The 15978-nt window shown below is 34.8% G+C and overlaps 1 protein-coding gene across 1 annotated transcript in view; it reads right to left on the bottom strand.

Moving 5' to 3' along the window:
- ROBO2 (roundabout guidance receptor 2) overlaps positions 1–15978 on the bottom strand; it is an 894470-nt gene that overhangs the window by 420139 nt on the left and 458353 nt on the right. Inside the window, exon 2 of the mRNA XM_063305488.1 lies at positions 1205–1531. Coding sequence (XP_063161558.1) covers positions 1205–1531 — 327 coding nt within the window. The remainder of the gene's footprint in view (positions 1–1204; positions 1532–15978) is intronic.

The raw sequence follows: 15978 nt of genomic DNA, 5'->3' as shown, positions 1-15978 counted from the left end.
TTTTTTATCCATTTTTAAACTATATATTTATCATTTATCAGTGTTCAGTATTTTAATCCATTTTTAAAAACTAACTTTATTTATTTATATAATTTATATAGCCATCCATCTGACACAGTAATCCAAATGGGAGGTGATTAAGGTATGAGTCACCATGAGCAAGACCTCCCAATCCAGGAATGGGCACAACTGGTACAGAAGACATACCTGTGCAAAAGCCACATGGTCATGGCTGCCACCTGCTCTTTGAGAAGGAGTTAAGAGTCCAGGAGAGTCCCAGACTGTACACAAATTCTAACTGGGGAAGTGCACTCTCATGCAGAGTTAAGAATAGAAAATTCCTAGAGCCAGAGGGCCTTAAAACCCACAGCACCTTGCTACAGTTGAGCCAAAGCTTGTTCTCTTCCATCAAGACCCTCACAGCCTCTAGGCACTGGGAAAATACCTTGGCAGCATCACTTAGTTGGCCCAGGGAGGATATGTACAACTGGGTATCATCATCCCATGCCAATGGATGACCTAGCTCAGTGGTTTCATGCAGATGTTAAGTAGGAGTGGGAAAGGGGTAGAGACTTGAGACACTCCACAAAAGGGGCCTCAGGCTCAACCACTCCCCCTCTAGCAACACTGAGTGGAACAGGCTTTGGAGAAAGGAGAACCACTGTAACATGGTGCCCTCCACTCCCAACCCCCTCAGCCAGCCAGCCCAGAAGGATACCATGATTATTGGTATAGAAAACAGCTGAGATATAGTATACTAGTATACTATGATAACTCTGAAGCTAACAACTCTACAGTAGTAATTCAGGATTTAACTCCTCTTGTAGAATATATGTTTTGATATTAAAGAGTAAGATGGTGTCTGATCCTTAAATGATAGGGTTTTTTAAGCAAAATTGTAAAACTATAATTTTAAAACAAATTTATATTTGCAGAAAAGATTATTCTGTGTTAATGCCAATCATGATTATATGCAACACAAAGTATCTTAGCACAAATCCTTATGCATGACTATAGCACTAAATAAACTTACATTAATAAACAAAACAATAAGTATACTTTCCTTTACTCTTCCCATAAACTTCACAGGTAACATGCCATTAATATAGTTAGGAATGCATAGTGGAAAGTATACATTTCTCCACTATTATTCAGTAACTGCAAAATATTTTATAATGTCTGGATATTGTTCAGAATTACTTACATGCTACTTCCAGAGAAGCATTACGACTTACAGCTTCCCCCAGATAGTTCCTGGCAACACACACATAGCTTCCTTCATCTGGTTTACTCCTGCGTCCATGTACAATTCTTAGGAAAAATAAAGATCCACTAGGAAGCAACATGCGATGTGAGCGGGGGTCATCTTTGTCAGTCTCTACACGTTCTCCATCTTTGTACCACTCAATAGTGGGAGTTGGTCTTCCTTCAGCCTTGCAGTTCAAAGTTGTAGGCTCTCCTTTAGAAACAATAACATCAGATGGATGCTCTACTATTCTAGGTGGAAAGTCTTCCTGGCGAAGACGAGATCCTAATGACAAAGTACAAAGAAAAAAATAACCAGTAAGCCATTTTTGAACTCATAATTTCCATAAATGAAATAAATATTCGCAGACATACTTTTTGGGGAGCATGTCCCACTGAATTCACCAGGAGTAAATTCTGAATGAATTTATACACACACATATACAAACATGTGTGCATGGTAGTATCGAGCTCATAAATACCATATGTATAAAATTATATACAGGTTATTCAATACGATGTATTTAAGGCTAGCCCATATAAAGTTCAATTTGGCATTGAAAACTTAGAACATTTTTGACACATTACTATTTTGAATTATTACATTTGTGGGACTTTCATTTCCTGTGAATGTAAGGTGTGTATCACTGGATTTTACACATGAAATAAGCAGCCATGCTATATTTTGTTAGTCAACAATTTGTGGCAGGAACAATAAACTGCAAGTGATTATGCATTTTCCTAATAAAGTTCTGATTCATAAAGGGAAAACTATCTCTAAGACTAGGAACTGCTTAAAAAGCCTTAGTGCACTTTGAATTTATTTGAAAAAAAGTGTATATGTTTTCTTTTATTCATAGTTATTGGTAGTTGGTTACAATCTTACAAAGGCAGAGTTAAGTTTCATTAACATTTTAATTGATTATATCACTGAAGATTGTAGCATAAAAATAATTTATGTCAAATATAGACAATATCCTATTATATAAAGTAGTCTGGACATTTGTCTGTTTAGTAATTCATTACAAACTTTCTTGGATCAAGTGGTAAATTTTGACTGGAAGAAAAAAGGGAATTCTAGAATACAGTTTCTACTGCTGTAAAACTGACGACTGTCACAAAAAGTGCTGCCATATAGCCAATAAACAATAAATAATGTACAGTAGTAGATATGGTCAATAACTTTTTGTATCTAGAGTATCCCAATTTTCCTCTGTATATGTGGTCCTCAGTATTCACAGATCTCTCTTTCATTTAGATTTACACTTTCCTACTTCCTATGTTTAACTTCCTAAGGAACTCCCTGCTTTTCCATCTGTACGCAAAATAATGTAATTAGCAAAACTTGACTTAGTTTGCTGCTTCAATATCAAAATCAAGCTGTAGCCTGTTCTGCTACTTCATTGGGCTTTCTCCAATTGTGTTTTCCTTTCCAGTTGCATTTACTTATAAAACAATGACCATTTTCCCCCTCAGGGGGTTACTTCCTCCCATGCTTGTAACTCATGATTATCAGTTAATCTTCCTCTGGATTTTTTCTCACTTAAGCAGGTAACGATACTTCTGAACATGAGTTAGAAAGATGTCAGCTTAGATCCCCAAAATGCACTATCCAAGTGTCATGTAATGGATTTTGGATAGTAAAAGACAGCAGCTGTCTACCATAGATAGATGAGCAATAAACAGCAATATAAAAACACGCACACAAATAATTTCTGGTTTATGATGTTTGGTGCAAATTATATACTTTTGGCATGTGCAAGATGCTTGAACTAATTATTTCCTACATAGATATATAAATTCAAACTTGAATTTATCAGTTCACAACTCTATCACTGAAAAGCTACTTAAAAATTAAACTGACCCTTTCCTTCTCCACACCATTAAGCATTAAGAGATGATGAGAGTTTTCATAAATACCAACTATTTATTTCCACTTGAGATCTAAAAAAGAAGCAACTTAAAGAAATGTCTTTTCTATTCACTTTGTATTCTAAGGTAACAGATGGTTTGCCTTCAGGGTGAAACTAGTATGCTTCCCCTCCAATATTAAAAACCATACACAACCAAAGAAGACAGTTTTCAGTTGAAATGAACATCAGTGCATCTAATTATGTGCACCATATTTGGCCATTGTTTTTGTTGTATCTTACTTAAAAGAAAAAACACTGAAGCTAGAAAACACTTTTTTCCAAGAAAAAGTGATACTTATTATTACTGTCATTGTTCAGTATATTGCATTATCAACAATTTTATTTCAATCAACAACCAATAAAAGTATTGAATTACAAATCTGCCCTTCTGTCAGAATGCTTTTTTAATGTTAAGATGATGATGATTTTGCTTAATCAAATAACTCATTGGAAACTTACAACTATATACTTACCTGGATATTATATCCTATTAAGCTAGTAGGGCTTACTTCTGAATAGACAGTTATGTGATATTATCAGTCACTTAATACTAGATAACAAATATATGTAGAAAATACTTTTGTTTGATAGAACTTATCTCTGCATACAACTGCACAAGCATCAGTTTTTGATAGGAGCTGCTTATAAAGCATGAAATACAATTATTTATTCTATTTATATAATTAAACCCTATGATTGTAACTAACTACTACTAATGTAACCCCAGCCTGATGATGTCCTCTTAGAATTTTACAGTTAATAAAACACAAGTTTATATTGAATTTTATAGCCATGCATTATAGGCAAACTAGCTTTAGCAAATTTAATAGATTTCCATGCTTGTAGAACTTACTTCATGTTTGTCAAAAGTAAATGTAATTGCACATTTTATGAATAAATAAATGATACCATTGAACATGTTTTGTACAGCAATTGACAGATCAATTTCAAAGGAAAGGACTAAAAGTCAGTCATGTGCTTTTAAGCAAAATTTCATAGTAGCAAATGGAAATGTTACCTAAATTACAAACTTAGGTATAACTCAAAGTAGCACATTCACCACTTATTGACTCTGATATCATAAATTGCATGCAAAAACACACCATTATGATTTCTTTTAGTATTGTATCACAGAGTACTCATGGCTTAGATAAAATCTGTATTTCTTGATTCTAGAAACTATTTGGATTTTCCTATGTCACAGACAAGTTCTTCTATTACTATGATTTTTTTCCATTTCTCCATTCATGTAAATCCAAATATATATTATTGTTGGACTGTAACTGTCAATTTACTAACACTCTTTTTGCACTAGAATTACTTAGAATTCTGTTGCTTAATGATAGAGAGTAACTGACTAATTCTGTCAATTCTTAGTGCTAATTCCTTTTTTCCACACTGATTTTTCCTCCTGCTTCCTCCAGTCCATCAAATTTGGCAGTTACAAAGAATGTTATTTGTAACAATTGGAATAAGAATTTGAAGGAACTAGTTCAGTGTCTCACTGGAATTTTTAACAAACATTCCAGTAACAAATTCTATTTCATTAAGCACAACGAAGTTTTCAAAGACTGAAAACAATTTCACATAAAATGCCTACATTTTCTAAGATTAGTAATGTTAACTAACCACTTAATTTCAGTAAGCATAATGTGGGTATCTTCTCTTACAAAGGAAAAAAAATGTCCATAATTCACATATATTGAATGCAACTGAAGTTAAAAAGATGAAGTGCACATAGTCAGTATTGATAATAGACATTATTCTTTGTATCACACAAGTAAGTTGGTGGCTTTTTGAAAATATGGCACAATTTTTAATATTAAAACATTTTAATTTAACTTTTTTTATATCTTGGTATATCACTAGATCAGCATCACCTTGCCCAAGCACAATTTAATTTGTACTTTCTGGCAACAATATTTCAGGTCCTAAAATAACACAATTGCTATAGTAACCACAATACTACAGAAGTAAACAAATAATATATTTAATAATGGAATTAATCCTTAAAAATCTGATTATTATTTCCTGAAGGAATGTATTAAATAGCAGTTTAATTTGCAATGATCTGGGATTATTTGAAGACTCATTAGGATAATAGAAACTCTTTAAAAGACATGTATTGTTCACATATGGCTTCTATTTATTTTGTCCATTTAACACAGGAAAAGGCTGATAGAGTTTTAGTATATTCTATATATACTCTATTAAACAATTTCAATGAGAAAAAAAATGGAGACTAGGAAAAGCGGTCAGTATGCATACATAAAAAGCTTTAGTAAAGATCTGAAAACAAAAAGAACACATGTAGAAAATAGGAAGTGGTCAAAGTTATAAAGAAACATATAAATAATGGGGAATTGTAGAAGAAGAAGAGTACAAGCAGTGAACCAAGGAGGTAGGCTCCCTTTTATTGGGTATGTTCAACAAGAATGTAGACAGTTAACCCTCTGGGACACTTTATTTTGGCTCCCTGCATTGAGCAAGGAACTGATATTATTGGGCTAAATGTACACTTTCAATTCCATGATTCTATCTTCTATAGAGGGGAAAGCCCAAATATTTAGGAGTCCGTACCTCTTAAATATTGCATATATTCAAGCACCTTTGAAACTCATTTGAGTTTTATTGTTTTAGAATGTTTTTTCTTTTCTTCATTATATTTGGGTTTTTAATTAAATTTTAGGACTGATTTTTATTGTATGCCACCCAATGTTGTTAGACAACTGGGCAGTCTTACAAATTCAATTAAAAAAATAAAGTAAAATATTAAGGCTTATATTTTAGAACTCTCCAAATCTGGTATTCATTCTTCAGCATACTGTTTAAAGAACAGAATAGAAATTCAACTATGTTGATGCCACTCAGTCTGCAAATTAGGATAGATCAGTGAAGACAGCATAAATTTCAGAAGCAGTAAATATAACACTGTCCAACAATAGTGTGTTTTCAATAATTGCATGTTTATGCACAAATAATCTTGCTTTTCACCATAAGAAAGAACCTAACAATTGTTAAAGCGATTGCTATAGTTGATGATAAAACAACCCACTAACAGTTGAATGTATATAACAGCTTATTAAAACAGCAAAAAGGAGGATTTAGCAATTTCTATTATTTTGATTGGCTGGACATTAAGACATCACTTTAAATAGCTACAAACCTGGAATTATGAAGAATATAATATTGTTAAATGAAGCCTAGTAAATTTCTTGTGTTCCAAAAGCAGTTAAAAAAAAAAACAACTGACATAGGATTAACATAAGTAGTTGGCACAGCTAGAGAGAAGTTCCTATCTCTTGGCATAATAACAAATCTTCAACATAGAGAGCCTAAGGGTTGGGTTTTTTTTTCTTTCTCTGTAACTAACTTAATGAATGAAGTACTAATTAACATTATGGCATTGATAAATGGAGAGAGAGATTAGAGATGTACTTGATAGTCAGTCTTTCCCAGATGGACTGTCAAAGCCACATTAATTCCTATCTCATTGGAGCATCTGCTTCTCCCATAATCCCCTGCCCCTTGGTATAACGAAAACAAACTGTTGTGACTCAATTCAATTTATATCAATCTAATTTCTTTTAATCCAATTTGTATTCCAATCTACTTCCTTCTAATCACTTAAATCTTCAGCCCCCATCTGGTAAATTTTCTCTCGAAATTAACGGAGCAGATGCCTCTACAATTGTCTTCCACATTCTGGCTAATCATGGCCTAGCTGGGGCCTACAGAATATTCTCAATTGATACGTGACTTCCACTGTTAGAGTTCTTGTTATAAACATGGTGAAGCACGAAGCCTATTTTGTTTAATTGGCTGTCCTCACAAAATTTAAATAGGAAAATAACTGGACATTTAAAAGATGGTAGTGTAAAAAAATAAGAAAATAGATTGTTTCACAATGGTTGGTTGCCGTCCTAGAATTTCTTGTAACTTTCATTGGAAGTCACAAAAATAAAATGGACAACACCACAAATGGTTTTACAGAAATTTTGAATGATATTGCCCTAAAATGATGGAATTACGTTGATGGCTTTTGAAGATTGTGGAAAGGAAGTCCAATACATTTATATAAAAAGACTGAAGATATACCCATACACACATTTACAATTTCTGAAACATATTTAAATGTTTCTAAGAACATGTAATATTTTTTTTTTCCTGACCAGAGTTCAATATTTAATCTCAGCTGTTTCTTTATGATTACTCATTAAAGATCTTAGCCCTTCTGGATTTCTTGGACTATGTACATGTTGAATATTGTCTTTGCAACACAACAAGAACAATAAACCTTTTTGTTACAGTAAATGCTGTTATATATCATATGTAGATTTATAGCAGGAGACAATGAGATTGTTTTCTGCTAAATGAACATTTTTGCTTCTGTAAAGCAATCTATGAAGAGCTGTGTAATAAAATAACCAGCAGAATTTTATAAAAAATTCAACGCTATTACAGCTTTCATTTATCAGTTTTGCTGCTAGAAAAATACAGAAAATGGAAAACCAAATAATTGCAATGAACTGATGCTATAACTTTAAAATCAAACTTTAAAATGATGTTCAGAAAGTGAAACCGAAGTTGTAACAAAGTTAACAATTGAAAGAATTCTACTTTAATATTATTAGTAGTTAATTGTTTTTTACCTTGTTCAGTCATATAGTTTATTATTAGTTTATTTCCATCTACTGTATGACAATATTCCTAAGTTGGAACAACCACAAATAAAGCAGTATTATCCTTCACAGATGTGTCATGAATGGTGCCTACCCATGGAAGTCCAAGATCTTCTTCTGAATGTTTTAACAAAAGTTTGCTAAAGTTTAATTTTCAAGGAATCCTAATTCTTTATTTTAATTAAACAAAGAAATGAATTCTTGATGACAAGAATAGAGTGTACACTTCATTCAGCAATACTTGTGTGCTTCTATATATGTAAATGAGACACTTAATCTCACAACACATGGACAGACTCAACCATAGTGAGAAATGGTGAGCATCCTAAACCAACCCAATTCCAAAAATGCCAGAGAATTCCTGGAAGCCTGGCATTCAGACAAAGCAGCCATCAACAGACACATAGTGGTAAACAACATCTACGTACCATTCAAAGGTGATAACTGAAAAGCCAAAAGACCAGTACACTCTCTTGCCAGCAATCAACACACAGATATGCAAAAATCAACACTAGGATTAACACCAGATGAACCATCAAACAGCACAATACACCCTAATCAAGGAGCTATTAACTCAGGCAATCAACCAAGCAGCAAACAACAGCCCAATCAAAGAACTTCCAAGGAGAGAACAACACCCTACCAACACAGGTAGGGCAAGCCACAGTATATAAACTGAGAGCAAGGCCCACTCCCTTTTCGCACTGAAGACGTTGCCTAGTCGGGCAATGAAACATCTGCAAGAAAACAACAAGGCTCAGAGAGCACCAAGGACTCCACAGTTCAACCCTGAGCTACAAATATTTGCTTTGATTGGTACAAATAAAGTTGGTGTGTGATTAAGATATGTGGTGGTTAAAGTGACTATGGAAACCCAGATTCAAGGTGACCCTCAAGCACAAAAGCTCATTGTGTGACTTTTCTCCAGTCATCCTTCATTAGCCCAACTTGCCTCATGTTCTTTTGGGGAAAAAAAAACTGAAGAAGTAAATACTAGGAAAACTGCCTTTAGCCCTGAAGGACAGTTGAGACATAAATAAATAAATATGATTCTTTCAAGACCTCATTTAATCAGTTAGAAATCAAACAGCCATGTTTTGCAATAAAGTATATGAACTTCCTTCAGAGGTTCCTAAGGTTACAATACCATAACCAATACGGGAATAACCCAAAGCATATGCTTCCATAGCTAAGATATCTCTATCCAAGGAAAACCAGATAGGTACAATAAACGTGCCACGATTAGCCGTGATTTCCAAAGACAGCTGGCTTATGTGCCAACTCAAATTTAGAATCTTCCAGTTCAGGAAGAATGCAACTTTATCCAGACATGCTATGTGTTCATTTCCTATACCAGGGACTATTTACCTACAGTGTCCCTGCCTTGTCAAGATACAGTTCCACAATCTCATTGTGTACATTGTACATTAATACGTCCAAAGACTTAGCACAGACTCATTTGATTCAAATGACTGTGATAAAAAACTGGGTATCATAAATATACAAATGGTAATTCATCCATATGCTCTCATTATTTACCTCAGTATTAAAAAGTTGTTAAGAAGCATGCTATTTTATTTGAGAATATTATGTATATGAATTTTTAATGATTTGTTTGCTTAATATGCTTCCCCTAAACTAATTTTGGATCATCAGTTGAAATATTTAGCTTTTAACCAAGTGGGGTTTTAGTTTTTTGTTTTGTTTTGAGTTTTAAGTTTAAATTCTTTAAAGGAACTTATATCATTCTTGTTTCCAGAGCAATAGGTTGATTCTTTCTGTAATCTTGCTGAAAGTTTTGCTGCAGTGACCCTTAAGTGGATCAAGTTATTCATGTGAGAAGACGACATACCACAGCATTCCAATAATAATTCATGTGCAGAAAACTGGCACCAATCCAAGCAACCAAAATCCATGTTGAATATTTCAGATTATTTAGCACCTTACAGAATTTATTTGGCATTTACATGTGCTTATCTCTATATTGCACATGTGGTATAGCAACTCTCACTTCAAGCATTTTTTCCAATTTTCTTAAACTAAATACCATAAATTTGAAAACTTCTCTATACTTGTTGATAATTGAATACCTAACAAATTATTTTCCCCATTTTTTTTGCACATTAAGAAAAAAAAATCCAATATACAATATATCAATGGGTATTACGCTAAAAGCAGAATATTACTTTATGGACTATATAGTCACTATATACTGAATATATTTTTGTCCCTATCTTCTTTCTCAAGATTAATCTTCTAATCCTTCTATGCTATCTCCAGTTACTACTCGCTCTGTCTGCTTGCAGTGACAGGTGGTCTAGATTTTCCACTTAGAAATCTGGTCACCCTATATTTGTAACACCTCTCTAGTTAGTGTCATTTGTGAATTTAATTAACATGCAGTTTACCCGCTTGTGTAGATTATTAGTGAAGATGTTAACTAAAACAGAACCCAAACAAAATCTTTGCATCAAAGCAACTGACATCTTTTTTCTGATTCTGTACATGACTGCCTATCATTACTTTCTATTTTTAGCTTTAAAGTAGTTGTTAGTCTGTGTGATAATGCAAGATCATAGCCAATTTGCATTAATTATTTAAGCACAGATTAATGATACACAGCATCAGATTCTGGCAATAATACTAGCAAGCTTATTCATATGTCTTTTAAAAAATGTAAACCAAAATAAAAGCTTGTATTTTGTGACTCTTTTAATCCTCCATTTTGTTCCTACTTATTCTTTCTTATCTACTGGTTTATAAACCACTCTACATTACTAGAGTATGAAATCTATAAAATGATTGCTACCACGTGCTTATGACACAGACAAGAATTAGTGTGTTCTAACAGAAGGAAACATAATTTTTTTAAGTTAAAAGTTAAAGTTAGATTTAATATCTTTAACAGATGCCAAAATACATTTTGAAACAGGCTATTAATGAGTAACAATCAGTCAGTAGGGGCATCCACTAGTTGATCAGGATCCCCCTCCCACTTCTCTCAGCAATAAATATTAATATAAATTCCCTTATACTATAAAGAAGGAACATGATTTCTGGCTACTCTTCAGCTATTCTCTATCTATCAATCATCTATCTATCTATCTATCTATCTATCTATCTATCTATCTCTGGCTACTCTTTAGCTATTCTCTCTCTCTCTCTCTCTCTCCCCCACACACACACACAGAGAGAGAGAGAGAGAGACATATACACATATAACTTATGGGAATACACACACACACACACACACACACATATAACATAGGGGGATGGATGGATCTCTGTCTCTCTCTCTGTGTATATATTCCCATATGTTTTTCTAAGCATGTGTCACTGTGATGGAAGTGTTCCTGAAGGAGAAGGTGATGTGGAATTCGGTGCTGCCACTGATTCCCAGGAAGAAAGGAATGCATTCCAAGCTGACTGCAAGAAGACTTGCAGTCTAGAGAGTGTTGGCAGGGAGTCAGAGAGTCAGGGTAGCCGCGCCCTAGACTTTCCCAGGTTATTTCCCCATAGGTTAGTTAGGATAGCTTTAGACTGGCAAGATTCTGTCTATACGGTGAGAACAATAAAGAACTAGAGTGCAGAATATACTGACTTGGCATCATTCTTGGTCCAGTCCCAACAGTCACTACTGGAACCCTGGTATACTTTAGGTGAGATGCAGGTAAAGCCATAACACTTTAAGTTCTTAAATATTACTGTAAATAATAATTAGAACAGAAAGTCTGTAAGCATATAGCTGTCCTCCTTTGAAAGAGAGAGCTTCCTGTTTATATCATGGTGGGACTTGGTTCTTTGACAGAATTATTGATGAGACAAAAAGGTTGAAAACCACTACTCTAGATGTCATCAGAGTATCAGTACTGTTTTTATACACTCAAAAACAACCTGCTTTCTAAAGAAATACTACTCCAGAGAAATGGTGCAGCAACAAAATAGCCCTCCTGTAATGATTGCCTATCCCAATAGACTCAGACTCACAAGCAGGTACTTAATGATATCTGATTTATTAGAAGAATACTATGCAAATACAGAGAAAGCTGAGAATGAGTAAAAGCGTGCCAAATACAAACTAAAAACCCTTGGCTCAAAATGTAATCCCTCCCCTCGCCCTGCCGTTGCAAACTCCCCCCCCCCCAGGTGCTGTTAACCATTTCTACTGATGTCCTGGGAAAGTAACCTTGAACACATGAGATAACCCAAACACATTCCAAACCAGCAGCCAACAGATAACCCCCCCACGAGATGGAATCCTCCTCCCTTCCCAGATGAAACACGTATCAGCGAAATGACATGTGAAATGTTACGATGTACCAGCAACATTGGAACGGCGAACATGACACCTCCCCTATGGTCCAGAATGAAAAACTCCTTAAAAGTAAGGACCTAGAGAAAGCCTATTTTGTAGATCTAATTGGATGAAAGATACTGATGGGAGAAGGCAATCTTTGAAGATACTCAATTCCAAAGCTATGTAAGACTTTAAAGGTAACACTGAGTACCTTGAATTCTAACCAGAAGCCAGAAGCTAGCACAGCTCATGCAGAGGTGTTATACAGGAAAATCACATAAAATCCCATAACTATATGAGCAACTACTTTTTGGATCCCTGGGATCTTGTACTCCATAGTACACTCCATATTCATACTCTGTAGTGGGGTTCCTTGGGAGAAAAAGCAATGGGAGCAACTTACAGAAGCTCATTGACTTTGCTTGTGGGAAGCTGGCAGAGAAGGTCACAAATGGTGACCATGTGACCATGGGACATTGCAACTGTCATAACTGCAAGCTGGTTGCCAAGTACCCAAATCATGATCACACGACCATGGGGATACTGCAACAACTGGAATTTCGAGGACTGGTTCTAAGTACCACTCATTCAGTGCCATCAAAACCTTGAACAGTCACTGAATGAGTAGTCATAGTTCAAAGACTACCTGTATCTAGAACATTCCAAATTCTGTTAAATAAATTACCTGTTCAAATAACTTTATTTGAGATAAAGTTAGTCCAGCATGTGTTCTTGAAAAATCCATGTAGACTTTTGGTGATCACAACATTGTTTTCACATTTCTGATAAATCAGTTGCTTGATGATCTACACCAGATTAATCTCAGTTATTAATGGCAGACTGCTTTGTCAGTATATGTATATATCATCCTGTTCCACATTTTGGAGAAAGAGAGAGTATTTGCACTTCATTCACTCTTCAGTTTTTTTCAGAGATAATACACAAATGTCAGCCTGGCCATTGTTCCAGATACTAAATCTCCTTTTTCAATAGCATTTCCATTCTTTTGTCATATACTGGAAGCTGGATGAGAATACTAGGTGGGCCTCAGCTGTCTTCAAGATCCAACGTGATTTGATGGTAGCTACTTTTGAGGGATAATGAAGAAAGGATACTTCCCAGCAGACTTATCAGTCTTAGCTTAGTCACATACCATATCAAGGCAGCATATACCCATTTCTGCTTCTTGTAATAAGAAACCATTAATTACTACCATAATAGTTCTCTTCCTGATATCTTCCTGATATCAAGTTCTCTTCATTGTTCTCTTCCTGATATCAAGTACATAATTTTGTTCAGAGCTCTAGAATCTCATTCCTATTATACAGTCTTCCTTTGCCACATACTCAGAAAGTTAATTTTCTCAGGACCTGAAAGTTATTTCTAAATTCCAGGAGTATATGAAATATCCTCTAATATAAATAAACAAACAAACAAACAAAGGGAGGATAGGGGGCATTGTCAGTCTCAGCACTGTATAGCAGTTAAGATATTAAACTCAGTCTGGACAGATCCAGGATCAAGTTCCCCTCAGCAATTAAAACTCTGAATGTCTTTGCCCCAGCCATATTCTCTTAGCACAAAATAACTTTCAGGACTGTTAGTTTGAGGATAAAATAAAATGAAACTAAATAAAATGAAGAGAGATCCCTATGTGAGCCAAAGTTGTAAGTTGATTGTCAACATAATCCATAGCAGGCATTTTGTGGATAGGCAAGCATCTTACATCAGCTTTTTGTGAAAGCGCACATACAACGTGTCTCCCAAGTCCAACAAATGACACTCACTAATAAGCCTGTTCGAAACAGTTTTCCTAAATTATGACTTTACAAAATCAAGTAATTTACAATATGAAAGGGTGAAAAAAAACCAGCTCCAGCTAGAGCCCAGAAAATAATAAATGCTTAAACATAAATTTATCAAATTTCAAATGGTAGAGATAGAAACCTAAATCTCCCCCTGTACCAGTGGACGAAATTGAATTTAACAGAGACAGTAAAATCTTTTTGTTAAAGGATATTATGAGAATTGGGAACAAGGAAGCAATAAATACTTAAAATGCCTTTTGTAACTATACCTTGAGTTATTCTAACACTGAAAATAATGTAATAATAATAATAATAATGATGATGATGATGATTTTAAAAACAACAAAACTTTTTCTACTTTATAAAGACTTCTACAACTTGAAACCTCATTTTTTTAAAAATCAATGGATTATTATTATTATTATACATTTATTGTAGCTGACTGCTCCCATAGATTCTGGGTAGCTTACACATACAAACACAAAACAATAAAAATGATTAATAAAAACTGTTAAAAACTAAAAATTGCACAGGCAGCCCAGACTAAAATATTAAGACTATAGGCAGTTCTCGGCTAATGACAGCAATTAGAACTAGAATTGCCATTGCTAAGCTACGCGGTCGTAAATCACATCACTTGACCGTGACACTTAGCAATGGCAATTCTGACAGTACCAGTTGCCATTGTTAAGTGAGCACTGCACAGGTTGTTAAGCGAGGACCTCATGTGACTGTGACTTCCAACTTCCTGCTGGCTTCCCCATTGACCTTGCGTATGGGAAGCTGGCAGGGAAGATTGGAAATTGCAATCATATGACCATGCAACACTGCGGCATCATAATTGACGGGACTGCGGGGATGCTGTGATGGCTGGAACTCTGAAGACCAGTAACTACCACCCATTCAGTGTCATTGTAAGTTTGAATGGTTGCTGAATGAGTGGTCATTAAATAAGGACTACCTGTACTGTCATTAAGAAATGGTACGTGGCTTTTGCTTTTTTGGATACTCATTAATATGTTCAGTTGCCAAAATACACATCAAAGATGGTACCTAAAAATGAAGTTTTGCACATCTTTATTCATCTATTTTCAGAAATGAAATGTAGATGCTAAATACGTTTTAAGCTCTTTTTATGACTGTTTATGGGCAGAAGGTATTATTAATTCAGAGAAAGCAAGTTTTTCTTCATGGATTTCGCCATGGCCTTAATCCTAAACTAGAGGGAGGTTTTTCCTTAGCAATAACTTATATTCTCAATGCCAGTTCATTCCTAGGGGAATGCTAATTATGCCAAGTTTGAGATATAGATACACACAAACATATAACAATTATAGAGAGTAACAAAGATTATCTTCATGGGAAACTTGCAGGAACCTAGGCAAAAGGGACTGAAACACTTTTTCAGTCTAGAGCAACAAGATAATTTTCAGAAGCAGCTCAGACACCTCTCTACTGAATTATAAGAAGAAGGAGAAGGCTACAGCACCATCAGATTTGCAAGATTCTGTTATAGCTAATATCAATAAAAGTAGTTTTAACCTTCTTATGGAGTTGATTTCCTGGTCTGGAGTAGGTCAACCCACTGGAGTAATTTTTGTAATATAGATGACTGTACTTCAGGGATTAAGCTAAAAACATTCATCTTCTTCTTCTTATGATGCAAGGCAGAGACCACTGCTGGCATACAAGGTACATTTGTGGAGAATTCCACTTAGTTCCCCCCCCCCATCAATTTTTGAATTTTTAATATATAATCAATATATGCAAATATGCAAGAACCTACTGGGTTGTATGCATAGGTTCAATCACTGGTCTCAGCAGCCAAGTGTACCTGTGTGAAGTTGGAGAGCCTGTGTTATGAATATTGTATCTCTTTTTCTCTCTGTCTCATTCTCACTCTTTTTTTTTTTATTTGCAACTGGTGGCCTTACCCCGTACAGTGCCTTTGTGAAGCACACAATTTGCACAGCAGATTGTAATGGTCCTTCCTCAGACTTAAATTTGGTCCTCAAGTGAAAGGCCAGGTCTTT

This window comes from Candoia aspera, chromosome 5 (assembly GCF_035149785.1).
Source record: "Candoia aspera isolate rCanAsp1 chromosome 5, rCanAsp1.hap2, whole genome shotgun sequence".
Lineage (NCBI taxonomy): Eukaryota > Metazoa > Chordata > Lepidosauria > Squamata > Boidae > Candoia > Candoia aspera.
Note: the sequence above shows the minus strand (reverse complement) of the source record. Positions and strands in the feature narration are given on the sequence as shown.